Source organism: Ambystoma mexicanum, chromosome 1q, assembly GCF_040938575.1.
Source record: "Ambystoma mexicanum isolate Mex_15411 chromosome 1q, UKY_AmexF1_1, whole genome shotgun sequence".
NCBI classification, from domain to species: Eukaryota; Metazoa; Chordata; class Amphibia; order Caudata; family Ambystomatidae; genus Ambystoma; species Ambystoma mexicanum.
The window spans coordinates 817,248,985-817,276,338 of NC_090922.1; the positions used below are offsets into that span (position 1 = coordinate 817,248,985).

Genomic DNA, 27,354 nt, shown 5'->3' on the forward strand with positions numbered 1-27,354 from the left:
AATTGGCTTGCCTGTGTAGGCAGTGACCGAGGCGGTCATATTCACCTGTTTTCTAAGGTTAGAGGTAGAAGCCGAGTGTTTTGACTACTTCGGCAGTTGGGATGTTGTGCTCATCTATATTAAACAAATTACAATTGGGGCTTAGTTTGTTTAGGTTTGCTGGCGAGCCTACAAGGAGTAGTTCCGTTTTGTCATCATTCAGGCACAGGCCATGGACGCCATCCATGCCTGAATGATGGTGTGGATCTCGTTCACACGATGTACATCTGTATTGTACACGCCTGTGAGGGGCAGAAGTATCTGGGTGTCATCAGCATAATTAGTGTAAGTGGCACATCGTATGAACATGAGCACAAGCCACTTCTCAGGTGTTCCTGCCTGGCTTGTGCACAGCAACCTCCATAGTGGGTAGAGCAGCTTTCAGCCCCTCCCATCAGAATGTAGTGCACGGAACTGGGGGGGGGCAGAATGCTAGAGGTGTGGGCCTGGGCTCGGGGTTGAATAATTTCAGGCCCCGGGTCTACACGGAAGGGCTCGTCGGCAAGACCATTTTATTGCTGGAGCACAGCTCCGTCTAGTTCCAGCCCAATCTCTTTCCTGTATGTAACAATGTTTTCAGCATTAGGATTCTGGCTATGCACTTAACTCTGAACCCCCGATCCTAAGAAAAGTAATGCCACTCAAGCGCGCAGTCAGTCCCTTTCCTTCACTCTTTCAAGGCAAGTTGCTTCTGCCTGCTGAATTCTTCTGACTCCAAATGCCAACGTGACGCCACACCAGAAACGCACATTTCCACCTCCTGCACACAGGCATCCTGCTCGGGTCTTCTAGCGTATGCCCAGTGAAAAAACACATGGCATGCACAGTACACGATCACCTGTAGACGGGCAATGTTCACTCCATGCCTGCCTCGCACAACAGCAAATAGCAACTTGTGCTCTACTCCCACTAACCGAATAAGATCAGTGCCTCGATTGAGCCATCTCAAGCTCTGTGTGATTCTCTGTCCTCCTTCTTTCATTCTAAAATCAAAGCTTTCTGTAAAGATATTAGCAATACCTCTGCAAGGTCTGTGACCAAGCAAACTATCCCTGCCATGCCTACTCCTAACACTTCATGGCTCTCCTTCCCTGTCTTTTCTAAGCAGGATATCTCTTAAAGCCATTCATGGTCTTAAATCAGTTTCGCTTGCAGATGCCATCCCATTGGATGTGCTCAAAGTTATCTCTGCAGATTTGATTACCCATATCAAAATGGCAGTGAATCTGTCTTTTCAAGAGGGGCTTATTCAGAGTTCTTTGAAGCATGCACGTGTGCTTCCCTCACTGAAGAAGCCCTCTCTGGATCCTGCCGTGCTGGCAAATTTCCGCTCCATTTCCATTCTCCCGTCCCTGGTGAAAGTTCTCGAGGCTCTTGTCTCCCCCCTTCTCTCGTCCTTTATGGAAACATCTGTTTTCTTTAATACATTCCAGTCCGGTTTTCGACCAGGGAGAGGAACCGAATCAGTTCTTAATTCTGTGCTCGACGATCTGACCCGCCTAGTCGATCAGGGTGGGGTGGGAGCTCTACTCCTGCTAGATCTGTCGGCTGCGTTCGACACGGTGAATCACTCTATTCTGATCCTCCGTCTGTCGAACGTGTCAGGTGCAGAACTGGTTTGCAGCCTTCCTGGAAGACCAGTCCCAGGCAGTTTTCCTGCTATCTTTCTGCTCTGATCCTATCTGTTTTTTGGGGTTCCCCAAGGATCTGCGCTGTCACCTATCCTCTTTAACATTTATATTAGTCTTCTTATTATGTCACATTGATGCTGCTTTTACTCTTACGCGGATGACAAGCAGATCCTGGTTCGCTTGGATTTGTCTAGCCCTGAAACTGCGGCCCGGCTCAGGAGCTGCCTCAAGGATCTGGGGGCCTGGATGGCCAATAACTCACTAAAACTTAATGGCAGCAAAACAGAGGGCCTTGTGGCTGGAACGACTAGCCCTCTCACCTACTGGACTCCTGATTTCTGGCCAATCTCTCTTGGCCCGTTTCCTTCTCCGTCCCCTGTAGTGAGAATTCTAGGGGTGAAGTTCTCATCTTCTCTCACTATGACTGAGCAGGTTGGGGCAGTTTGCAAATCTGGTCATTTTAAATTGCGCACTTTGCGGAAGGTTCTTCCCTTCATTCCTGGTCAATTCCATGCCCCTGTGGTAGCGGCTTTGGTCCTTAGTACGGCTAATTACTGCAACTCGCTGTACTATGGCCAACCACGCTATCTGATAAATCGCATTCAAATGCTTCAAAATGCAGCGGCCATGGTAGTTTTGTGCCCTCCGGCACGCGCTCACATGTCACCACTTCTGAAACAGTTGCAATGGATTTGGATTGCAAAACAGATCTTGTTTAAATCTATGTGCCTAGTGCATTGAGCTTTTTACAAGGTAGGAGCAGAATATCTGCAGGAAAAATGTGTTCACTACATCCCTGCTCGCCCTCTTTGGCCTCAGACTGCCCTATTACTAGCGGTCCCCCGCTTTAGATAAATGCGGACTGGCGGCTGCGCCTTTTCAGTGGCAGCTGCCAAAGCATGGATTCTGCTGCATTGGTCACTTCGGGCAACCGCAAACCACCTGGCCTTCCGGAGGTCCCTGAAGACCCTTCTTTTTTACGTGCGCTTTATAAGACTATATAACATAACATGACCCATCCACAAGCCTACATATTTTTCTTTTGGACTTAAAGCGCAAAGAAGTCAAATGTCAGGAGTTGCACTAAAATATAACCTGTTAATATAGCGTCTGCTTTTCGCTCTCTGAGGGGCCTACTATCATTCCTTTTCAGGGATGGTGACGCCGGACCACCAACCAGACTCGGACCAGGCCTCACATCGCCCTCTAACACTCGTTTTTATGGAGAGTTGACTCTTTATCGCCTCGTCTCTCAGTCGGGTCCAAAGTGGGCATTATCTGTGGCACTCCAGCCTTTATGCCCTCGTAACACCAGGCCGAGTGGCCGAGAGCTCAGCTGCTGCTCTTCTCTCAAAAGCAACAAGGATCAGTGAGTGAGAGCCCTTTCCCCTTGCATTCCCCTGGCCCTCTCAGCTAGCCCGCTCTGTGGATTTTGAGGTATGTTTTTTCTCTAAGCTCATTCCTTTTCTGGCCTCCCTCTAGCTACCAAGGAGGCCCATGCCATGCATGATACCCTGAGCCATTCCTGGCTCGTCGCTTTGCATGATGGACTTATAGTTTCGTTTTTCCCATTAAAAGTACGGGCCTAAAACTCCCAGGATTCAAAATGAAAAATCAGGACTGGCTCAGGTGACTATTTGATAGCTAGGTCTCTCTAATGGGATTACTTCTAGTATTGAGAGCAATCCAGTCTCCGTGCTTTTTCGATAGATGGACTTTCCCTGGAGGGTTTACCTTTCTGTCCCTAAAAAGAGATGGTAAATGCCCTTATGGTGACCTTGGAACCCCCTCCAATTGTTACGAATTTTGTTAGATTTGAGGCTTTGAACGATTTCTTCCCTGCTGTGTAATGCTGACAATCACGCCACCGAACACTTACGCAGCTCCCATCCTTCTTTCCTCAGGACCCTGCATCCAGAATCATGGCCACGTCAGTCAGTGCAGATCTGAGCAAGGCCGTCAAGCAGAGGTACCTGGACCTTCCACAAGGGGAGAAGGTGCAGGTCACGTATGTCTGGATTGATGGCTCCGGTGAATCTGTGCGCTGCAAGACACGGACCCTGGACAACGAGCCCAAAACCATCGAAGGTGAGTCCTTACTAGGTCTGGCTCCCCTCCTGGAGCTAAGCGGAATGGGGGCACTACAACTCTGGGAGAAAAGGATCCGGACACCCCTTCAGACATGAGCGGTGGAGAATGTGTTAACTCAGTGCCTTGGTGGTACAGCTCACACCTTTCTTTCTTTTTCTGGCCAGACATTCCTGAGTGGAACTTTGATGGATCAAGCACCGACCAGGCCGAGGGCTCCAACAGCGACATGTTCCTCAAACCTGTAGCCATTTTCCGAGACCCCTTCCTCAGGGACCCAAACAAGCTCGTCATGTGCGAAGTCTTGAAATACAACCATAAGGTGGCAGGTGGGTGAGATGTAACAACTAGCCATTGAGCTGGTTCTAGTGAATGTCTTTTTTAATATATTTTTTGGTATTTAAATTGATTTTATATTTAACTACACTGCACTTGGACAGCTACATGTTCTGTTCACCTAAAAATAAAAAATAATAGCGCCACGGGCGAGCAGCGAGGGAATCTATGTTTAGGTCCCTCAAAACGTGCTGTAGGTTCTCTTCAACCAAGAGGCACTTGAAGTGTGTTCCTCCACCAAGAGAAAAAGTGTCTCAAAGGGTATTCACTCTAGACAGGATTGGCAATGTCTATTCTGTGGCCACAGTGATTGCGGTAAAGTTTAGATGGTGGCTGCTGTTTTTGTTTGAATCTGGGATGTTTAGATGATAACTGTTGCCCTTGTTGATGCAGGATCTGGGTACAGAAGCTCATGGGAGGACAGCAAATCGCTGGTTATGGAACAGGCTCCCAGTCGACCGAAGCACACACAACAGGTTTCTTTTGGGAACCGGCCTCAAATGGGTGAACATAGCCATCCAATGATGATGGGGAAACGTTCGTAGAGGGCTCTTGGCTGACCTCTAGCAGGACTTGCACTAGTCACTTAATTGCGGGGTGCAGCGGGTAACCTACAATACTTTTCAAAAACCATAAGCAACACGCTACCATCCTGCCCTGTTAGTGCTGCAAGCCCTCCGGTGTCTGATGTGCTCTCCAGCCCTGCCAGTGCTATAAGCATTGTGATCCTCCACAAGCAGTGCCTCTTGAGCGCATTGGAATCCTTATGGAAACGCCGGCACAGCGTATCCCCCCTAAAAAACGTCTTCTACACTTCTTCGCTATTCACTTAGTCAGAAATGCACTTTGATATAACTGAAGTACATGAGCCAAGTAAATTATATATATATACGTGAATGTATTGGCACATCCAAGATAACATGTAGAGAAAATACCGGGACATCCTTCCCCATCCAGAGCAGCAGCACCAACTGCCATTCTCAGAATCCCAAGACACATCCCAGGTTCCACAGTGACATCACACCCTCATAATAAGACATAGCGATAATCAGGCCCCAAGCACAGATTATGACACATCTCCCTCGTTACCACTGACACAACCATATATCCCATAATCAGGCCCAACCCCAAATTATGACACATCTCCCTCCTTACCACTGACAGAACCATTGAATAACACAGGACCACTTAAACAAACCACAAGCAACTCACTCAGCACACTCAGCTTCAATAATCAAGCTGCACCTCAATAATCAAACTGGGAGAAAGATTATGACACACCTCCCACCTTACCCCAGCTAACACAGCATAAGCTAGAACACATCATTATCATTGATTGATTGATTTATTTATTTATTTATAGAGCATTAACATAACACCTTGATTGCAGTAGGCTGCACCACACCAAGCTAGAACACAACACTTTGGTTGCAACACTGAGCATCAACCCACAAAGATGGAAAACACCCAATCGTCAAAAGAGAAATCCGAGGCTCACACAAGCTCAGAGATAACTACCACTGAAACAAAATGCCACGCCACAAAATGTTCACAAAGATCTTAAACAAGAATCACAAGATAAACTAAAACAAAACCACAGGCCATCCCCAAAGCCTGAACACCCACACCAGCTAGAAAACCCGCTGATGAACAACAACAATATAAAAGGAAGAAACAATAAAACAGATCCTTCCCCAGTGGAGAACCCCGCACACCACAACCGCAAAACTAACCCACACAACTCTTCAGCCCCACACAGACATGTGGCCACCATGTCTATGTCCAATTCAAGAACTACAAACCAATGACCCACAAACTCAAAACAAAACTCCATGCCTACCGCCAGACATCAACACACTATCCCCACAACCTACCCCTTAACCGCACAATAGACAGCACCTCACTGCCCCTCAACCTAAACAGCACCTAACTGCCCCTTAACCTAGACAGCACCTCACTGCCCCTAAACAGCACCTAACTGCCCCTTAACCTAGACAGCACCTCACTTTCCCTAAACAGCACCTCCCTGCCCACAAGATTAACTAGGAAACACCTAACTATAACATAAACAGACAGCACCTCACTGTCAACCGCCAAACAGCATCACTGACCCCCACCCAGAGCCCACCCAGCCACCCCAGAGATTACCAGGGGAAACTCCCCTACAAACAAACACAACACCCACAAACAGATAAAACAAAATAGAAATTTGGTCCCATAATGAGATGCTAATAGGCCTACCCCTAGCACTGCACTCCACACCCTCAAGTCCACGATGCAGGAGAAGGAAAACAAAACAATAGGTTAACCCCACGGGAAATGTCCAGACCACCCCCCCTGCAAAAGAAAATAACATATACACTGCAGATCCACGACCCTGCACCCACCAGTCCACAAATCACCCCAACAAGAACAGACCACCACATGAAGACAACAATCCACATACCATCACTGGCCTTAAACATCTAACATAAACCCAAGACCAACCCAATACATGCACTAACTCCGGAGGCCACAACGTATACACAACAATAAAAGAAAACTGGTCTCAACTAACACCTACCCTGATTAGTCCATCCACTTAGCTGTACCCTTCATTCTTGACCACATACCCCTAAGATCAGGATCCAAGTCTCTTGAGTTCACAATGGCTCCAAAACTCTTGTTGCAAGGTTCCCGTAGCAGGCTCCTCCTTTTGGCACCCATAAAACACGTGTCCACAGCCACAAACTCCTTGAAACTGTCCTGTGCGCTTTTTGCACATAGTTGCTGTGCACAGCTCAACTCCTCATTGTTCCGTCCATTGACACCATCAAGCCACCCATCCATTCCTGTGCTGGGCTTCGAACCACTCCATTGTAGATCCAATAATGCACCCAACACTTTCCGACTGCCCTCGGTCATCCGGGCACCCTAACTCATGCCTGTCGCCCCTGCAACAGGCTGTGCCACACCAACGAGTAGTGCTGCCTTCCATGGAAATGCCAGAAAAACCTGTGGGCCCATGCCTATGGCACCCGCGGTGCGTTCCAACTGAACGTCCCCTTCACTTCCAGCCTGTGACGCGCAGCGACTTGCCAGCATGGACACCAACCCGCACACTGGCATCTCTCCGACAGCTGCACTCAAAACAAAACCGGCCGGTTCCTCACCAGTTATATTCCAAGTCACATACACCCTGAACAGGCCTTCCTCAGCCGGCAGCGGCAACCTCAGCCTCTTGACAGCCCCCTGGGATGACGATCCCTGCTGTCCTGCCTAGCACGATGGGGACCACTGGACCGGTGATCTTTGTTCCTCACCAAAGCCCTCTTCCTGGATCCCGATGCCGCATCTTTGCTGCCCCCTGCCACCGCCCGGCTAGCAGGGGCCCAACGGCGAACCTCCTCTGGCAGGCAGGATCTGGAACATGGAACAGATGTCACCTCTGGAAGGTGGTATTATTCAAACAACTGCCCCTTCCCAGCAGCATCCCATCCTCGTCGCCAGTGTATAACTGAAGTACCTGAGCCAGGTAAATTATATATACGTGAGTTTATTGCCTCATCCAAGATAACATGTAGAGAAAATACTGGGACAACCTTTCCCATCCAGAGCAGCAGCACCAACTGCCATTCTCAGAATACACAGGCACCTCCCAGGTTCCACAGTGACATCATACCCTCATGATAAGACATAGCCATAATCAGACCCCAAGCACGGATTATGACATACTTCTTCTTACCCTTACCTCATCTTCTCATTGCCAAGGCGGCAATGGATATACTGAGGTTAGCTGTAAGGCCAGGGTTGGGGTCAAGCTGTGGGGGTGGGAGGAGAAAATGGATGAGAAAGAAAGGGGGCTACAGAGGGGTCTCTGCCTGTAATGACGAAGTGAATGTTAGTAGAAGTGAAAGAAGAAGTAAAGGTATGAAGAGGTAAATGTGGCAAAGTGAATGCAGAAGACATTAAAGGGTACATCGTCCCCCCCCATTAGCGGCTTCTAGCACCCCAGGGCCCCCTACACCGGCTTCCATTTTCTGACTTGTGCTGGCATGACTTCATCATTGGTTTTGGTTATCCTAACCCCAGCATACGGCCGACATGGCAGTGAACCTGTAAGAAGTCCCTGCCACACGCTTTCTCTAGCCCACCTCCATGATGGCTGGCCCAGGAGCATGGTCGGCGCTGTTGGGTGTGAGGGAGAGTTTGTGGGATATGAGGGGATCTTTCCAGGTAATGGGAGGAAGGAGCACACTGCTAATGATGGAACCTTTCATTTTCTTACAGAGACAAACTTCAGAAACACCTGCAAGTACATCATGGACATGGCCGCGAATGAGCACCCCTGGTTCGGCATGGAGCAGGAGTACACGCTCTTGGGGATAGATGGGCATCCATTCGGCTGGCCGTCCCAAGGTTATCCAGGACCCCAGGGTAAGAATCCCATCCTAGTAGAAGGTGATCACAAACCTGGAGACTATAGTGGTAACACTTTGAGGTAGAGAGGCACCCAGGTGGACAAAGCCACTCCTCTAACAGCAGATCCTTTCTACCATGCCTCTCGATAGGTAGCAAGATGCCTCTTTTTCTGGATGTAAGTGACTGAATGAGACACCTGTATCATGATTTAGAATCCCACCACACGTCTCATCGGAGGAGGCTCTTTTAGCAGAGACGTAGTAGGTGGCCCAACACACTAAACGCTCTGCAAGCATGCATAATGATTTAATTCTAATGAGTGGTTGAACATGCCAGGATCTTGTGCCACTGTGAACTGTGCCAAGTAACTGCCATGACGTACTTTACTGGTGAATTCGCCCTGCCTCCAATCCCTCTTCTTCCAAAGGTCAAATGGCCTGCCACCAAGAGTAAGACGTGAGGCCTTGATATCCAGAGCTGGGGGGCAAGAACATAGGATGCTCAACTACCCATTATTTTCAGTTTGACAAATGGAGCAAGCAACAGGGTGGGAAAGCCGTAGAAGTAATGTGATATGGTGATATCAATGCAATTCATATTGTTGAAAAGGGATTTGAAGGCTTTGTGGGAAAAACAGAATAACTTGAGTCCTCCTGTATTCAAAAAGCATCCTTAAAATGAACAAATACTGAAGAAACAATAGTCATACAGCGCAGTAGAAATATTAGAATAGGGTGCTTGATTTCATGGGAAACTCCATAGCTAATTGATAAAGCATCAAGTGATTAGAAACCGGATGTAGTATTTGGAAACATCCAATAGAAACAAATATTAGACCAATGAAAGTATGGGCTCTAGATGATAGTTCAGTCATTGAGAAATCAAGCAAATGTATAGATTGAAAGATTCATTAGGCTATGCTAAGTATCCAAGCTTTCAAGCATGGTGCTTCACAAAAGAAGAACAATGGAAAGATACATAGCACGTGTTCCGGAGCTGGTTGAGTCCTGAATTCCAGAGGGAATGAAGAAAGTCAAATGTAATTGGAAAACTCTATGCTGGGATATCCGGTCCTACCTCCAAAAGCGGACTGAAAAAGTAAAGCCTGATTGTGCTGCTGCAAACTGGAATGTTAACTCCTGAATTCCAGCGCAAATGGATTGAGAAACTAAAGCCTGGCTGCAATGCTGCATACCGTGATACTAAGGCATGAATCCCAGGGTAAACTGTGAAATCCAAGTCTAAAGACTGGATGGGGGTGTCTGTGCTTCTGCTCTCTATATGGTAGAGGAGAGGCACAGAGGACCCCAGCCAAGATTCTCTATTATTGGTACGTGGTCGAGCAATCAAGGCCTAGCTTCTCAGGAGGTGATGCAGGCTGATTCTTAAGTACAGTGTAGTCCCCAAGCACCCACAAAGGAATGTCTGCACACTGTATCGGTTAAAACACAATCTTTATATAATTAATATTCAAGGTTATATACAATATCACGATAACGTACTTTGTGCTCAGAAAATCAACAATGGTAAATATATACAGTTCTACAGTGGTACCACAAATATTATCAGATCTCATTAAAGTGCATCAACTATACTGTCAACATGTCACACAGATCAATAAAGAGGAAACCTTCAGTAGAAAGAGGAAGGAAAGCAAGATGGTTAAACAATTGGCAGAATACTGGTCACTACCGTTAAACACAGCTCTGTGTGGAGATCCCCCCACCTGGGAAACCTGTAGAATAAAGATACAAGCCCAGTCCATATATTGTTCACACTAGACTTCCCAATAGTTCTGCAACCCCAGGACAAAAGAGAGCTGAGAAAGCGCTAGCCCTGATGCTGGGATTTCAAGTCCTACATCCCTGAGTGAACGGGCTGAGAAAGAGGCCCCCATGGAAATACAGCGTGATGGGACACCAAACCTTAGATCCCAGAGCAGCCACTGAAAGTCTGATTGTTGCATGCCGCGAAACGGAGTTCTTCTCAATCCTGGACTGACCAGGATTTTTGTTGTTGGGAATAGGAGTTCTCCACGCCTTAGAACGCTTAAGCACAACTATTTAACACTCGTATATAATGCTGGATACCAGCTCACCAGCACCAAAATAATAATTGAAATTAAAAATGTTTGCTAACTTTATGCCAAATCTCTCACTTATTTCGAGTTTGTCACAGAGATTCCTTTACCCCTCGTTTACAATTATTTTTTTTATTTATTTGTGGTTAGTTTGTAACAACTTTTCAAAGTGTTTACAATAGAACATGTACAGATCATCATGTATAATAAAAATGCACATGAATACATTATTAAAAGAAAGATAATTCAAATTCCCAATTTAGTTTATAGAAACGATAAAGAATTGATCATTAATTTGATTCACCTAGTATTTCATGTGTAATAATAAAGAAACGTACAAAAGCTATAATCAATGCAGTTTGTCTCCCGTTTAATAAACGATTTCAAAAGAACTTTGAATTTAAACAAACGGACATCATGTACAAAAATATACTCTCAATGATTGCAAAGCTTTACAACTAGTTATCACATGTGTTAAGGTTTCCAAGGTGGTTATTCTGTCAAGATAATTGACGACCTCTTTTGTTCTTTGTCAAACTTCAATATGTTCTGCATCTATCAAGAGTTCCAAGCAAATTGAAACAGAATATCAAATAAATACAACAGAATCTCATATTAGGAAACCTAATTGGATATCTGGGCTGTTCATTATGAAGTCTTAAAACCTTTGCATATTCCTGCTCGGATTTATTCTAACTTTTACATTTTAATTTGCTGGTCGCACCACTCATACAATTTCATCTTTAGAAGTTGATCCAGTAAAGACTAGTGGTTGGAGTCTATCCCCGATGGGATCTCATCACATTCTAAAATAAAAGCAATCTGGGACTTACGCAATATATTCGATATAGCCTGATTAAATCAGCATATATATCTCTTTGCCGGTACAAGGATCTTGTAAAACTGTTTCAATGTATTCCAATAGATGGTAGATCTACATGACAGATTCCCAATTCATGCCGAATCATCACTACTTGTGTAGCCTGAAGGCGGTCCAAGATCCTCTACCAAAAGCAACCATCTATATCATTTAATTTATTCCAATTCGGCTGAGGTGAAACTTCTAAAAACGTTCCCGTTATAAAATGTTATGAATGGAATAAAAGAGACTACAATATTTACTTTTGATTTTACACATTAGAGAATATAACATAAAGTTGAATTTGTATTCTTGTTGAAATGTCCATTGTTCTGGGCTTATCATTTGCATTATTGTCTAAATAAATCATGAGACGAGTTCTCTTCAACCGAGCTTTGTTCACAGTACACTACTGTTGTTTTTAGCATTCCAGGGATAAAAATAGCCGATTTAGTTAGGCTTACTTTTTTTTTTTTATTGTTCTCATTAAGATAATGATTTAGGCTTGTCAAAGAACACTGAAGACCTATAAGAGTGTATCAAATATGATGTCTGCAAACAAAAGTGAGATTATAGGTAGATGGCCAATTTTAGGGGGGACAGCCCAACATTTACTCAATCCTTCTTATAGACCTGCCAAATATGTTACAAAGGCAAGGGGCAAACATTCAACCATGCCTTAATCCTACTAGTGTATAAAGTTATCTACCAAGTTCTCCATCCCAAGTCATTCTAATTTGATTTGAAGTGTCTTTGTGTACATCAGTTAACAGATTTAAGAGCCCATCTGGAATTCACCAGCCCCATTGCTTATTGCAAGGCTTATTTTTTATCCAGACAAGTGAAGGCTGTGCAAAGATCTATACAGGCAAAATAAGTGGAGAATTGCCTTTATACCAAGCTTTCTGTTGTAAGAGCCGGACGATAAGACCATTTAACTATTGTTTCTGCCCATACTTTAATTTAATATCGTCCAAAAGTAAAGAAGCAAAGATCTTAGACCAGGAGTAAGAGAGCATCTTTTTTGCCATGAAGATGCAATATCACGGATTAATCTTACGTTCATGAAAACTCAAATAATACAAGTGCTCACATAGTAGCGATCCTAAACCTGGGAGGCCATTGGGCACAGCAGCTCCTGATTGTTTGGATTTTATCATTTTATTTTCAATATACAAAATATCCCAAGGGCCCCTCCAGACACCCTACTTTGAATGTTTGTATGGTTATCAAGCTGGAACAAAATGTGCCTCTGTAGTAGGCAAACCAGGTCCCTTCCGGGATAACATTTAGAAAGAGGACTAGTACATTAAGAAAGAGGACTGGTTGAATTGTTATTTATACAATTGATCATTTTCTGGGACGAATGTTTATTTACAATTTGAAGCATGTGTTGGCACCAATACGGCAACGTCGTTCCTCTGGAGCTCTGAGAATATTGGTCCATACTGCACCTCGAGCTAGTTCTGCAATCTGGTTGGCTGTAAAAGGGCACCGTCATTCGTCCGGGCCTCTGATAATAGCAGTCCATATTGCAACATGTGCCAATGCTGCTTACCTGCACTTTGGGTCTGCTCTTCTGTCTTCTGCACTCTGGCTGACTCCAAAACCGTGACTTCGTTCCTCTGGGGCTCTGAGATTCCTTTATCTTTTGCATTTGTTTTGTCGCCGTGTGTTAATTTACTGTTTCCTACCATAATACGGAGCAAACAGGGAGTACATTCTTTTGGAAAAGCCTGGGTCCGCAGCAAAGTAGCATTAGTGCTCGGTGAGCAAATGTAAAGCTGGAGACAATGTAAGGTATGTGAATAAAGAGAGAGCAGTGACTAGAAAATCAGGATGGGACCCCGACCCTTCCATCAAATTTTTCAAAGGACGGACGTGTTAAACATACAGATGTTTTGCCTGGAAAATGGGTTTACTCACCATAATGCCACTGGACAGCATGGAGTACTTTTATTTGTGGGCGTTTTGGAGGGAGAAATATAAAGGTTACCCAAGGAACCGACCACATCTAGCTGTCAGCAGGGGCGAGTGTCTGCTAGAGAGGGTCGGGTAGTATGTGTAGGTGGAATGGACATGTTGCTCTGGTGCAGAAGGGAGAGTCACTGCAGCTCTCTTGGATGTCTAGCATGTGTAGGTGGAATGGACATGTTGCTCTAGTGCAGAAGGGAGAGTCACTGCAGCTCTCTTGGATGGCTACCATGTGTAGGTGGAATGGACATGTTGCTCTAGTGCAGAAGGGAGAGTCACTGCAGCTCTCTTGGATGGCTACCATGTGTAGGTGGAATGGACATGTTGCTCTAGTGCAGAAGGGAGAGTCACTGCAGCTCTCTTGGATGACTACCATGTGTAGGTGGAATGGACATGTTGCTCTAGTGCAGAAGGGAGAGGCACTGCAGCTCTCTTGGATGGCTAGCATGTGTAGCTGGAATGGACATGTTGCTCTAGTGCAGAAGGGAGAGTCACTGCAGCTCTCTTGGATGGCTACCATGTGTAGGTGGAATGGACATGTTGCTCTAGTGCAGAAGGGAGAGTCACTGCAGCTCTCTTGGATGGCTAGCATGTGTAGCTGGAATGGACATGTTGCTCTAGTGCAGAAGGGAGAGACACTGCAGCTCTCTTGGATGGCTAGCATGTGTAGGTAGAATGGACATGTTGCTCTAGTGCAGAAGGGAGAGTCACTGCAGCTCTCTTGGATGGCTACCATGTGTAGGTGGAATGGACATGTTGCTCTAGTGCAGAAGGGAGAGTCACTGCAGCTCTCTTGGATGGCTACCATGTGTAGGTGGAATGGACATGTTGCTCTAGTGCAGAAGGGAGAGTCACTGCAGCTCTCTTGGATGGCTACCATGTGTAGCTGGAATGGACATGTTGCTCTAGTGCAGAAGGGAGAGACACTGCAGTTCTCTTGGATGGCTAGCATGTGTAGGTAGAATGGACATGTTGCTCTAGTGCAGAAGGGAGAGACACTGCAGCTCTCTTGGATGGCTAGCATGTTTAGGTGGAATGGACATGTTGCTCTAGTGCAGAATGGAGAGACACTGCAGCTCTCTTGGATGGCTAACATGTGTAGGTGGAATGGACATGTTGCTCTAGTGCAGAAGGGAGAGTCACTGCAGCTCTCTTGGATGGCTAGCATGTGTAGGTGGAATGGACATGTTGCTCTAGTGCAGAAGCAGGAGTCACTGCAGCTGTCTTGGATGGCTAGCATATGTGGCTAGCATATGTAGGTGGAATGGGCATGTTGCTCTAGTGCAGAAGGGACTGCAGCTCTCTTGGATGGCTAGCATGTGTAGGTGGAATGGACATGTTGCTCTGGTGCTGAAGGGAGAGTCACTGCAGCTCTCTTGGATGGTTACCATGTGTAGGTGGAATGGACATGTTGCTCTGGTGCAGAAGGGAGAGGCACTGCAGCTCTCTTGGATGGCTAGCATGTGTAGGTGCAATGGACATGTTTCTCTAGTGCAGAAGGGAGAGTCACTGCAGTTCTCTTGGATGGCTAGCAAGTGTAGGTGGAATGGACATGTTTCTCTAGTGCAGAAGGGAGAGTCACTGCAGCTCTCTTGGATGGCTACCATGTGTAGGTGGAATGGACATGTTGCTCTAGTGCAGAAGGGAGAGTCACTGCAGCTCTCTTGGATGGCTACCATGTGTAGGTGGAATGGACATGTTGCTCTAGTGCAGAAGGGAGAGGCACTGCAGCTCTCTTGGATGGCTAGCATGTGTAGCTGGAATGGACATGTTGCTCTAGTGCAGAAGGGAGAGACACTGCAGTTCTCTTGGATGGCTAGCATGTGTAGGTAGAATGGACATGTTGCTCTAGTGCAGAAGGGAGAGACACTGCAGCTCTCTTGGATGGCTAGCATGTTTAGGTGGAATGGACATGTTGCTCTAGTGCAGAATGGAGAGACACTGCAGCTCTCTTGGATGGCTAACATGTGTAGGTGGAATGGACATGTTGTTCTAGTGCAGAAGGGAGAGTCACTGCAGCTCTCTTGGATGGCTAGCATGTGTAGGTGGAATGGACATGTTGCTCTAGTGCAGAAGCAGGAGTCACTGCAGCTGTCTTGGATGGCTAGCATATGTGGCTAGCATATGTAGGTGGAATGGGCATGTTGCTCTAGTGCAGAAGGGACTGCAGCTCTCTTGGATGGCTAGCATGTGTAGGTGGAATGGACATGTTGCTCTGGTGCTGAAGGGAGAGTCACTGCAGCTCTCTTGGATGGTTACCATGTGTAGGTGGAATGGACATGTTGCTCTGGTGCAGAAGGGAGAGGCACTGCAGCTCTCTTGGATGGCTAGCATGTGTAGGTGCAATGGACATGTTGCTCTAGTGCAGAAGGGAGAGGCACTGCAGCTCTCTTGGATGTCTAGCATGTGTAGGTGGAATGGACATGTTGCTCTGGTGCAGAAGGGAGAGGCACTGCAGCTCTCTTGGATGGCTAGCATGTGTAGGTGCAATGGACATGTTGCTCTAGTGCAGAAGGGAGAGGCACTGCAGCTCTCTTGGATGTCTAGCATGTGTAGGTGGAATGGACATGTTGCTCTGGTGCAGAAGGGAGAGTCACTGCAGCTCTCTTGGATGGTTACCATGTGTAGGTGGAATGGACATGTTGCTCTGGTGCAGAAGGGAGAGGCACTGCAGCTCTCTTGGATGGCTAGCATGTGTAGGTGCAATGGACATGTTGCTCTAGTGCAGAAGCAGGAGTCACTGCAGCTGTCTTGGATGGCTAGCATATGTGGCTAGCATATGTAGGTGGAATGGGCATGTTGCTCTAGTGCAGAAGGGACTGCAGCTCTCTTGGGTGGCTAGCATGTGTAGGTGGAATGGACATGTTGCTCTGGTGCTGAAGGGAGAGTCACTGCAGCTCTCTTGGATGGTTACCATGTGTAGGTGGAATGGACATGTTGCTCTGGTGCAGAAGGGAGAGGCACTGCAGCTCTCTTGGATGGCTAGCATGTGTAGGTGCAATGGACATGTTGCTCTAGTGCAGAAGGGAGAGGCACTGCAGCTCTCTTGGATGTCTAGCATGTGTAGGTGGAATGGACATGTTGCTCTGGTGCAGAAGGGAGAGGCACTGCAGCTCTCTTGGATGGCTAGCATGTGTAGGTGCAATGGACATGTTGCTCTGGTGCAGAAGGGAGAGGCACTGCAGCTCTCTTGGATGTCTAGCATGTGTAGGTGGAATGGACATGTTGCTCTGGTGCAGAAGGGAGAGTCACTGCAGCTCTCTTGGATGGTTACCATGTGTAGGTGGAATGGACATGTTGCTCTGGTGCAGAAGGGAGAGGCACTGCAGCTCTCTTGGATGGATAGCATGTGTAGGTGCAATGGACATGTTGCTCTAGTGCAGAAGGGAGAGGCACTGCAGCTCTCTTGGATGGCTAGCATGTGTAGGTGCAATGGACATGTTGCTCTAGTGCAGAAGGGAGAGGCACTGCAGCTCTCTTGGATGTCTAGCATGTGTAGGTGGAATGGACATGTTGCTCTAGTGCAGAAGGGAGAGGCACTGCAGCTCTCTTGGATGGCTAGCATATGTAGGTGGAATGGACATGTTTCTCTAGTGCAGAAGGGAGAGTCACTGCAGCTCTCTTGGATGGCTAGCATGTGTAGGTGGAATGGACATGTTGCTCTAGTGCAGAAGGGAGAGATACTGCAGTTTTATTGATGGGCTTGCATGTGTAGGTGGAATGGGCATGTTGCTCTGGTGCAGAAGGGAGAGTCACTGCAGCTCTCTTGGATGGCTAGCATTTGTAGGTGGAATGGACATGTTGCTCTGGTGCAGAAGGGAGAGGCACTGCAGTTCTCTTGGATGGCTAGCATGTGTAGGTGGAATGGACATGTTGCTCTAGTGCAGAAGGGAGAGATACTGCAGTTCTCTTGGATGGCTCTAGCATGTGTAGGTGGAATGGACATGTTGCTCTAGTGCAGTAGGGAGAGACACTGCAGCTCTCTTGGATAGCTACCATGTGTAGGTGGAATGGACATGTTGCTCTAGTGCAGAAGGGAGAGACACTGCAGCTCTCTTGGATAGCTACCATGTGTAGGTGGAATGGACATGTTGCTCTAGTGCAGAAGGGAGAGACACTGCAGCTCTCTTGGATGGCTAGCATGTGTAGGTGGAATGGACATGTTGCTCTAGTGCAGAAGGGGGAGGCACTGCAGCTCTCTTGGATGGCTATCATGTGTAGGTGGAATGGACATGTTGCTCTAGTGCAGAAGGGAGAGGCACTGCAGCTCTCTTGGATGGCTATCATGTGTAGGTGGAATGGACATGTTGCTCTAGTGCAGAAGGGAGAGGCACTGCAGTTCTCTTGGATGGCTAGCATGTGTAGCTGGAATGGACATGTTGCTCTAGTGCAGAAGGGAGAGACACTGCAGTTCACTTGGATTGCTATCATGTGTAGGTGGAATGGACATGTTGCTCTAGTGCAGAAGAAGAGACACTGCAGCTCTCTTGGATGGCTAGCATGTTTAGGTGGAATGGACATGTTGCTCTAGTGCAGAATGGAGAGACACTGCAGCTCTCTTGGATGGCTAACATGTGTAGGTGGAATGGACATGTTGCTCTAGTGCAGAAGGGAGAGTCACTGCAGCTCTCTTGGATGGCTAGCATGTGTAGGTGGAATGGACATGTTGCTCTAGTGCAGAAGCAGGAGTCACTGCAGCTGTCTTGGATGGCTAGCATATGTGGCTAGCATATGTAGGTGGAATGGGCATGTTGCTCTAGTGCAGAAGGGACTGCAGCTCTCTTGGATGGCTAGCATGTGTAGGTGGAATGGACATGTTGCTCTAGTGCAGAAGGGAGAGGTACTGCAGTTCTCTTGGATGGCTAGCATGTGTAGGTGGAATGGACATGTTTCTCCAGTGCAGAAGGGAGAGGCACTGCAGTTCTCTTGGATGGCTAGCATGTGTAGGTGGAATGGCCATGTTTCTCTAGTGCAGAAGGGAGAGTCACTGCAGCTCTCTTGGATGGCTAGCATGTGTAGGTGGAATTAACATGTTGCTCTAGTGCAGAAGGGAGAGATACTGCAGTTTTCTTGAATGGCTTGCATGTGTAGGTGGAATGGGCATGTTGCTCTAGTGCAGAAGGGAGAGGCACTTCAGTTCTCTTGGATGGCTAGCATGTGTAGGTGGAATGGACATGTTGCTCTAGTGCAGAAGGGAGAGACAGTGCAGCTGTCTTGGATGGCTAGCATGTGTAGGTGGAATGGACATGTTGCTCTAGTGCAGAAGGGAGAGTCACTGCAGTTCTCTTGGATGGCTAGCATGTGTAGGTAGAATGGAGATGTCGCTCTAGTGCAGAAGGGGGAGTCACTGCAGCTCTCTTGGATGGCTAGCATGTGTAGGTGGAATGGACATGATTCTGTAGTGCAGAAGGGAGAGTCACTGCAGCTCTCTTGGATGGCTAGCATGTGTTGGTGGAATGGACATGTTGCTCTAGTGCAGAAGGGGGAGTCACTGCAGTTTTCTTGAACGGCTTGCATGTGTAGGTGGAATGGACATGTTGCTCTGGTGCAGAAGGGAGAGTCACCCAGTTCTCCTGGATCCCTAGCATGTGTAGGTAGAATGGACATGTTGCTCCAGTGCAGAAGGGAGAGTCACCCAGTTCTCTTGGATGGCTAGCATGTGTAGGTAGAATGGACATGTTGCTCTAGTGCAGAAGGGAGAGATACTGCAGTTCTTTTGGATGGCTAGCATGTGTAGGTAGAATGGACATGTTGCTCTAGTGCAGAAGGTGGTGTCACTGCAGTTCTCTTGGATGGCTAGCATGTGTAGGTGGAATGGACATGTTGCTCTAGTGCAGAAGGGAGATGCACTGCAGTTTTCTTGGGTGGCTAGCATGTGTAGGTGGAATGGACATGTTGCTCTAGTGCAGAAGGGAGAGGCACTGCAGTTCTGTTGGATGGCTAGCATGTGTAGGTGGAATGGACATGTTTCTCCAGTGCAGAAGGGAGAGACACTGCAGTTCTCTTGGATGGCTAGCATGTGTAGGTAGAATGGACATGTTGCTCTAGTGCAGAAGGGAGAGTCACTGCAGTTCTCTTGGATGGCTAGCATGTGTAGGTAGAATGGACATGTTGCTCTAGTGCAGAAGGGGGAGTCACCCAGTTCTCTTGGATGGCTAGCATGTGTAGGTGGAATGGACATGTTGCTCTAGTGCAGAAGGGAGAGTCACTGCAGCTCTCCTGGATGGCTACCATGTGTAGGTGGAATGGACATGTTGCTCTAGTGCAGAAGGGAGAGGCACCCAGGTATCTTGGATGGCTTGTTAATGTTTCGACAGTTGTGTGAGATTGCCATGGTCTTCTCTAATCTTGCCCCCTCTCTTCCTTGACCTTCTCTGCAGGCCCGTACTACTGTGGTGTTGGGGCAGACAAAGCGTATGGCAGGGACATTGTGGAGGCTCACTACCGAGCCTGCCTGTATGCCGGTGTGAAGATTGCTGGAACAAACGCAGAAGTCATGCCAGCTCAGGTGAGCATTCAAGTCTATGCTGGGGCCCACTGCGTGCCAGAGGACATTGCTTGGGGACACACACACACATAGTTGGATCTGTTGGGCGCCAAGCGCCATTGTCTAGGGAAATGCACAATGCTGGGGATACAGTTTACAGCACAGACAGGGATGACTGTAAAATAACACTGAGGTCCCACGTCACTGACTGGGCACTTCTGGGGAAAACGTCCACAGCTGGAGTTCCATATCACTTACTCGACCTTGCTAGAGGAAGGCCACATAGCTGGGGCCCTGTAGAGCAGTATCATGAAACGGGTGTTACAAGATCACACCACTAGAGGCCATTGCTGGAACGAGACTCACATTGAAACAAACACCTACTGGCCACTGCCGAAGCAAGCCCTTACTGCGTTAGTCCTGCACCCCTGACTGTGCTCTAGGGATGGAACCATGTCCTGCTGGGAGCAAATACAGGGCTTTGCTGCTCCTGCTGCTCTCCTATCACGCTGACACATCACTGCTGGATAACAGTGTGTTCAGCAGAGGTTCTAGAAAAAACTCACAATGCTGATGCTGCATTATATTCACAGGACACTGCTGAATTAAAGGGTGCCCAGCTGATAGCATATAGCACAGGTATGTTAATCCTAAGGGAAGGTCACAACGCTGAGATCCTACAACACAGTCGGTCAGTGCCCTTATGGTGGCAGCTCATGCTTCGGGAGTTCTCGTCCTAGTACATAGTACTAGACACTGCTGAGGATTCGTAGTGCTGACAGTGCACTGCTGGGGAAAACTCACACTGCTGGGGTCCAAGCACTGACTGAGTGAGTTTGATTTATTCTTCTACATTTTCTGGATCTTGGGCCACAATTACATTTTCTGTTTAGTTCAGTTGCTGACTTTCCCAGGAGAGGACATGATCTGGATGAGGAATTCTATACCCAGTCAATTAGACGTCTCTGTTTTCATACACACATCCAGCAAAGGACGCAGAAGGAACCAAAGGATGAACTGGCATCCCTGGATGCTTCAAGGAGAATGAATCCTGGGAGGGTGGGACCTGCTCTTCTGTGGACCTATGGCATGGCCGGAACACTGATGGGACATCTCATCTCATACTGCTGGGGCCCAAGCACTGGACGGGAAAGCAGGGATATGTTTTGCATTCCAGCCGTCCTCTCCTATTGGAAGGGCAATGCTGGCAACACTTAGCTTAAGTCCTAACGAACAGCCGGGGCGCACCTAGAGAAAGATCAGATTGCTAGGGTTCCATAGCATAGGCGGGGAACTGGAGGAACTTCAACCTGCTGTAGACCTAGACTAACTGGGTGGAAGCTTTCTCAGTTGGGGGCATAGAGCATAAATGCAATATGCACCACTGTTAATTGTGTGGGAACCCTCCCACAGGGAAAAGGCACTTCTGGAGTCATAGATCATTGACCAGGCTTCCTTGGAGGAGTCTTAAGTGTAGATCATACTGCACAGTGCTAATGATATAAAAGGCAAACGGGGCACTGTTAGAGGACTTCTCGCGGTAGCTCACACCACTGAATCACAGTAATAGCAGAGCATGGGACCAACATGGCACTGCTGGGAATTTGTCACAGTTGCCGGGGCACTTTTTGGAGGCAGCCCACTGCAACAATCTCAAATAATTAAATGGGTACTGTGTGTGGGGAACCTTATGTTTCTGAGATCCTATAGCATTTGATAGGACAGTACTGGGAGAAGGCATACGTTACTAGGGACCTATTGCTCTGGCAGATCACTGCTGGGAAACCTTCATCGGGCTGTGCATTGTGTATTGCAAGCTGGCTGTGTGGAGTGAAAGGGCGCTCTACTCTGCTCTTTACAGTGGGAGTTCCAGGTCGGCCCCAGCGAAGGGATAGACATGGGGGATCACCTGTGGATTGCACGCTTCATCCTGCACAGGGTGTGTGAAGACTTTGGTGTCATCGCTTCGTTGGACCCCAAGCCCATCACTGGCAACTGGAATGGAGCAGGATGCCATACGAACTTCAGCACCCAGGCCATGAGGGAAGATGGCGGCCTCAAGTAAGTGACTCGATAACCAAGAAATAGATGAGTTGGCCTTCGAATAACCAGCCTCCACAACTCACCTGTGGAGAAATCCCCAATTGTCATGTTCGTACTTATTTAGAGTCCCTCCCCTCATGGCCAGACTTTTCTCTTCAGGCAGAGCATGCCACACCGTGTCTCGTGGGTAGTATGGTTATCACTTTTTTGGACTTCTTGTGAATGAGGATGGGTTAAATTACATTAACTCCATTCTTTCTTTGGCGAACTGCCCAGCTTTAAGCAAGCCCCCACTTGTAAAGTTTGGGATTATTGCCCAAATATACATTTCAAGTGTTGTTAAAAGATGGCACGCTCTACTCAAGCTGTTAATAATGAGGTGGTGCGTGCCCATTCCTTTTTGGAATTATCAGGGTGATTTTTAGTGTGTGTGTGTTCGTTCCCCCCTCCCTGTTCTGCCCTACACATAACCCTGCCCTGTGTTTGGGACCCTGGGGCACCTGCAGGGGATGAGTGGTGAGTCCTAATGGGACTCAAGCAGAACATTGCATGTATCTAGGCTCCATGGTTGCATCAGGGGGACATGTCACTTACCTGCCTTCTAGGACTGGTATGAATAAGTTCAATTGCCATTTGCTGGCCCTCATTCGAAATCTTGCAATCTTAACCTCAAATCACTTAAAGGAGAGAAGAGGAGCAACCTAGAACCTGTTTTGCCCAAACCTGTTCACTCATTTCTAAAATACTCACTTGTCCTGTCCACTCAGGTGAGGCTGATTCAATTTCCTGAAAGCTGTGCAGTTAGTGTGTCTTCCCCCACCTCTCCCCGCGAACACATGTTGCTGCATTAGCGAGGCAGGGGCCATGGATTGTGAGATTGCCTTCCACCAATTCCAGTCAAAAGGGATCCAAGAGTGTTCAATAGAAAGTATGTCAGTGAAATGGTGGTGGATAAGTCATCTCTTCCCACTCTCATTTGCAGATGCCCCATAGAGAGGGTCTGACCATGGGGCCTTATTACGACCCTGGCGTTAAGGGTTTAACGGTGCCGTAAAAGGTGTCGGCGCCATTAAACCCTTAACACCTGATTACGAGGTCCCTTTGCGGGACCCGACCTTAACGGCTGGTTTTTCCAGCCGTTAAAGTAGGGACCCGCAAAGGGACTTTGGTGCTAATAACAGTACCGCAATTTGCGGTACCGTTATTAGCGCCTTCCCCATTCCCATTGAGCCCTATGGGGCAAAAATGGGATTGGGGAAGGGCCATGGCAACATGGGGAATTACCGCCCCACCAACCTCGGCATGGGGTGGTAATCCCCCATTCCGCCATGGCGGACACTGGCATGTACCATGGTGCTAATAGCACCATGGTCCTCCGCCTCCGTCTTTATGAGGCCCCATGTCCTTTAATAACTAAAACTAAAGGTGTGGTTCCTGTGTCCTTTTTAGCACACCAGGCCTCCTCAATTTGCCTCCCACGATGCAAGATCCTTAAAAATCCTCCTTAACCTGTCACTCTCTTTCTCTTTACAGGGTCATCGAGGAGGCGATTGAGAAGCTGTCAAAAAGGCACGAGTATCACATTTGCATCTATGACCCAAAGGGTGGAAAAGACAATGCCCGGCGTCTCACAGGCTTGCATGAGACAGCCAATATCCATGAGTTCACAGCTGGTGTGGCCAACCGGGGCGCCAGCATTCGCATCCCCAGGAACGTGGGGCAGGACAAGAAAGGTTATTTTGAGGACCGCCGGCCATCAGCCAACTGCGACCCGTACGCAGTGACTGAAGCCCTTGTCCGCACATGTATCCTCAACGAAACTGGAGATAAGCCCACGGAGTACAAGCACTAAGTGAAATGCTAGCTAAATGCCCAATTTAAAGACACTCCTTCCGTAGTGCAAGCTGGAATTGAAAAGGACTCATATCTTCGAGTGGGGCAAGGGCAGGCAAATATTTATTGAAACTCTGTTGTTGAGGCAGAGGCATCAGCAGACTCTGATGCGGGCGTTGGTTGAGGGAGCTTCAGTTATGGCTTACAGCCCACTGTATACTTTCCAGCAGGCTCTGCTGGACCGATGTCTACACCAGTAGAGCCTCTACTCCGACCCCAGATGAAGCTCACGTTGTAGCATAAGCTTCCTAATGAGACGCCTGCGTTCCCCTGTGCTTTTCCTCCCACCCGTCTCCTGTTCACTATCCACAAAAATAAATGACAACGTTAAAACGGACAACTGTGGAATAGGGAGGGACAGGGGAGCGAAGAGATGACAGAATGGCCAGCTTCAATGGTAGCTCTCCTGGTGCCTGAAAATGGCCAACGCACTGAAGAAACTCAATGGCTTCATCTCCTTGTTTGTGCATGGGGTATCTCTTGTTTGCACCGTGGGCATGTGGTAAAGTGGGTGAGGGAGAAGAGTTCTCATTTTTATATAATAGTAGTGGATAACGCACAGCTAAGGGATGTGGGCCACACTAGGACCAAGGCCTCATGCCATGACTTTATGGCCCTCACCCTCATCATAAATCGGGAACCCTGTTTCTAGTGCATGACTCTGTAGTACTTTTAAATTTCAATGAAAAATAAAATAATTATATTATATATGATAAAAGCGGAAATTGTGTTGGTTCTTAATGGTGCTAGAGGGTGCATGATTCACATAAGTGTCGCCAGTGAGACTCGCCAAGGTCTACATTTACTACCTATCGAGCTCCATGCCAGGTACAAGGCTCTTTCTCCTGAATGGTTCAGTTTCTACATAGTTTGATTTGGCAATAAAACCAATTTTCACAGACTTGCTCTCCAGACTCCTCCTGACAGTAATTGGAGTGAGGGAGGGATTCTTCTACATATATGGGATTTTTTGAGTTCAGTTGCTGACTTGCCCTGGAGAAGACATAATACAGATGGTGAATTCTTTACCCATATTCATAAGTGTTCATTGAATTGGGCTTCCCTATTTTCATACACACTGATCCACCGAAGGACGCCTAAGGATCCACAAGATGAGCTAGCATCCCTGGATGCTTCAAGAGGACAGTGCTAATGCAAAACAATCAATCCTACAGCTCCAGAATCACTATAGTTGTAGTAGCAAGATAGCTGAGCAAGTCAGTTGCTTGCCCCAGACATCAGTGTTCCGCCTGCAAGACAAAAAGATTGAGGCCCTCATCCTTCCAAGGTCAATGAATTGAGTAGCAAGAAATTGGGACATTGTGACACCTATTACTGTTACTCTTAGAAGTGGATTGAATGCCACACGAAGAGCTGTTTCAAAATATGATCTTATTATTAAGACGAGAACAAACCAGGCAAACACTTCACAATATTCAGTAACTGTTGGGCCAACTAACACAACTGGTCATAAACCTACATATACTTTTCTACTCTGAAAGCAGACTGCCATACTCTGTGACATCGGGCAAACAGAAAGGCAGGGGCCCGTTCTTCCACATTTTGGGAACATATATATGTGAAAACTGAAAATGAAACCTGGAACACGAGATTGGGTCTAAAACCTGAACATAGAATAAAAAATAGCAAAATGTATTTACAATTCATGGAAAGAAGAAAATACAATAGTACATGCAACAGCAACACAAAATAAATACAAATAAGTGGGAAGGTCATTTCAGGTCACTTAAATTATATCCAACCATACCCTATAAATGTAGCTAACAGGAGTCAAAGCACCAACGGGTTACGACGTAGCATTATTTATACACGTCTTCATCAGGGGAACAAGAGAAATCCTGAAAGATCATATTGGGAATCTGTAGGCTACAAATCTCTGAAAAATTGTTGCAGTACTCTGGAATAATTGAAACCATAATTACAAATCAATTAGGGCAAACCAATTCAAAAAAGCCTTAAAAAATGAACAGGAGACCAAAATGAATTGTAAACCCTGATCAGAAATGGAGCGGTGACTCAAAAGTGCACTCATCAGTGTAACACCTGCTGCTCCAAAATAAATGGGATCCCATTTTTCGTATACTCTTGTGACATCACCTTCCACAGCACTTTCACTTGCAATCAGACATTTCAAGTTCCAGAAGTACTTCAACCTATTTTTGCAGCCACTACATACACACAATACCAAACAGTTCCCACTCAAAGATGGTGGTTGGCAAATACTATAATCAAGCACGCACGCAGCACATGATCGAGAATGACCTCCTTAACAATGCGAGAATGATGCTGTGGTTACCAAGTAACACAAACGCTGGGAGAAGGCAACTCTCCCGCCTCCCCCGGCACTAGAAGAAGGATTAAACACTGGTAAGCGTACAAATTGAGTGCAAGCACTGATCTCAGGGTATATCAACTGTGGGGAGGAAGCGGGTAGCGCATGGCAGCACCGCCTTGATACCTTGTTTAGACATGATCTTGTGGGCAACTTTATAAAAATAGACACTGAGCCGTCATACTCGGTCAATATCCAACGTGGCATATGGTAAACATGAAAAAAGAGAAAACAGAAGTGTTTTGGCAGCAGCACTCCATGCAAAGACGAACACTATTTATTCATTTTTGGAATGTTGGCCCTAAAAATGTTTTCGACAATTGTTTGTTTACTTATTTGTAATGCGCATCAGACCTGGAGGTATCAGGGCTCAGCGGAACAGGAGGATACATGATTACTTTCAGCTTAACGTTACTCAGTTACATAGTAGTAGAACAACATTTACAGATCAATAGATGCAGTCAGTGGACTGTGTGACAGGTATATACATACAATAGGAATAATCAATGCAAGAATTACATAATTTACAAGGGTGAAGTTCAGTGTAAAACGGCTTTGTAGTATCTATTTGCAAGGCACAATAGAGGTAGTGCAGAAGAGACTAGAGACAGTAGTGGCACTAGAGTGAGTTAGTGGTCTTTTTCCCCAAGCCATTTAATGATGTTATGTCTGAAGTTCAGAAAGGTTTGGTCTGCCCTCAGGAAGGGGGGGAAGGAGTTCCATAACTTCGCTGCTTTGACTGGGAAACTGCTCCTTCTGGCTTTGGTCAATTTGAACATAGGTACAACTAGACGGTTTGTGTTTGCAGTCCTGGTGGGACAACTGGACGTTTTTCTGTTGATTCTCTTCATAGGGTAGCGAGGAGCAGCGTTGTTAAGGCACTTGTGTGTTAACGAGGCAGTTTTAAGCAGAATTTTGTCGCTGGTAGACAGCCAATTATTCTGTCTCCTTACCTCTGATATGTGCTATTTTCTAGATAAGCCCTGTACCGCTCTGATGGCATTATTCTGGAGAATATGAATCTTGTTGATAATGTACACAATTGGTGTAACAAAGTTATAACACACAGAAAATAGAGGCAACTCTATATTGTGATAAAATGTCTGTCATTTAATGGGACAATTCCAGGCTATACAATGAATATGGGTGTGCCTATAGGATTCAAAGACA

At 46.9% G+C, this 27,354-nt stretch overlaps 1 protein-coding gene across 1 annotated transcript in view; it reads left to right on the forward strand.

The window, feature by feature from the left end:
* Positions 1-24,549, forward strand: part of LOC138537124 (glutamine synthetase-like) — a 58,278-nt gene extending 33,729 nt beyond the window's left edge. Inside the window, exons 2-7 of the mRNA XM_069641429.1 lie at positions 3,575-3,758; positions 3,926-4,087; positions 8,364-8,510; positions 19,789-19,916; positions 21,757-21,956; positions 23,472-24,549. Coding sequence (XP_069497530.1) covers positions 3,593-3,758; positions 3,926-4,087; positions 8,364-8,510; positions 19,789-19,916; positions 21,757-21,956; positions 23,472-23,790 — 1,122 coding nt within the window. The 5' untranslated portion in view covers positions 3,575-3,592 and the 3' untranslated portion in view covers positions 23,791-24,549. The remainder of the gene's footprint in view (positions 1-3,574; positions 3,759-3,925; positions 4,088-8,363; positions 8,511-19,788; positions 19,917-21,756; positions 21,957-23,471) is intronic.
* The last annotated feature ends 2,805 nt before the right edge of the window (positions 24,550-27,354 follow it).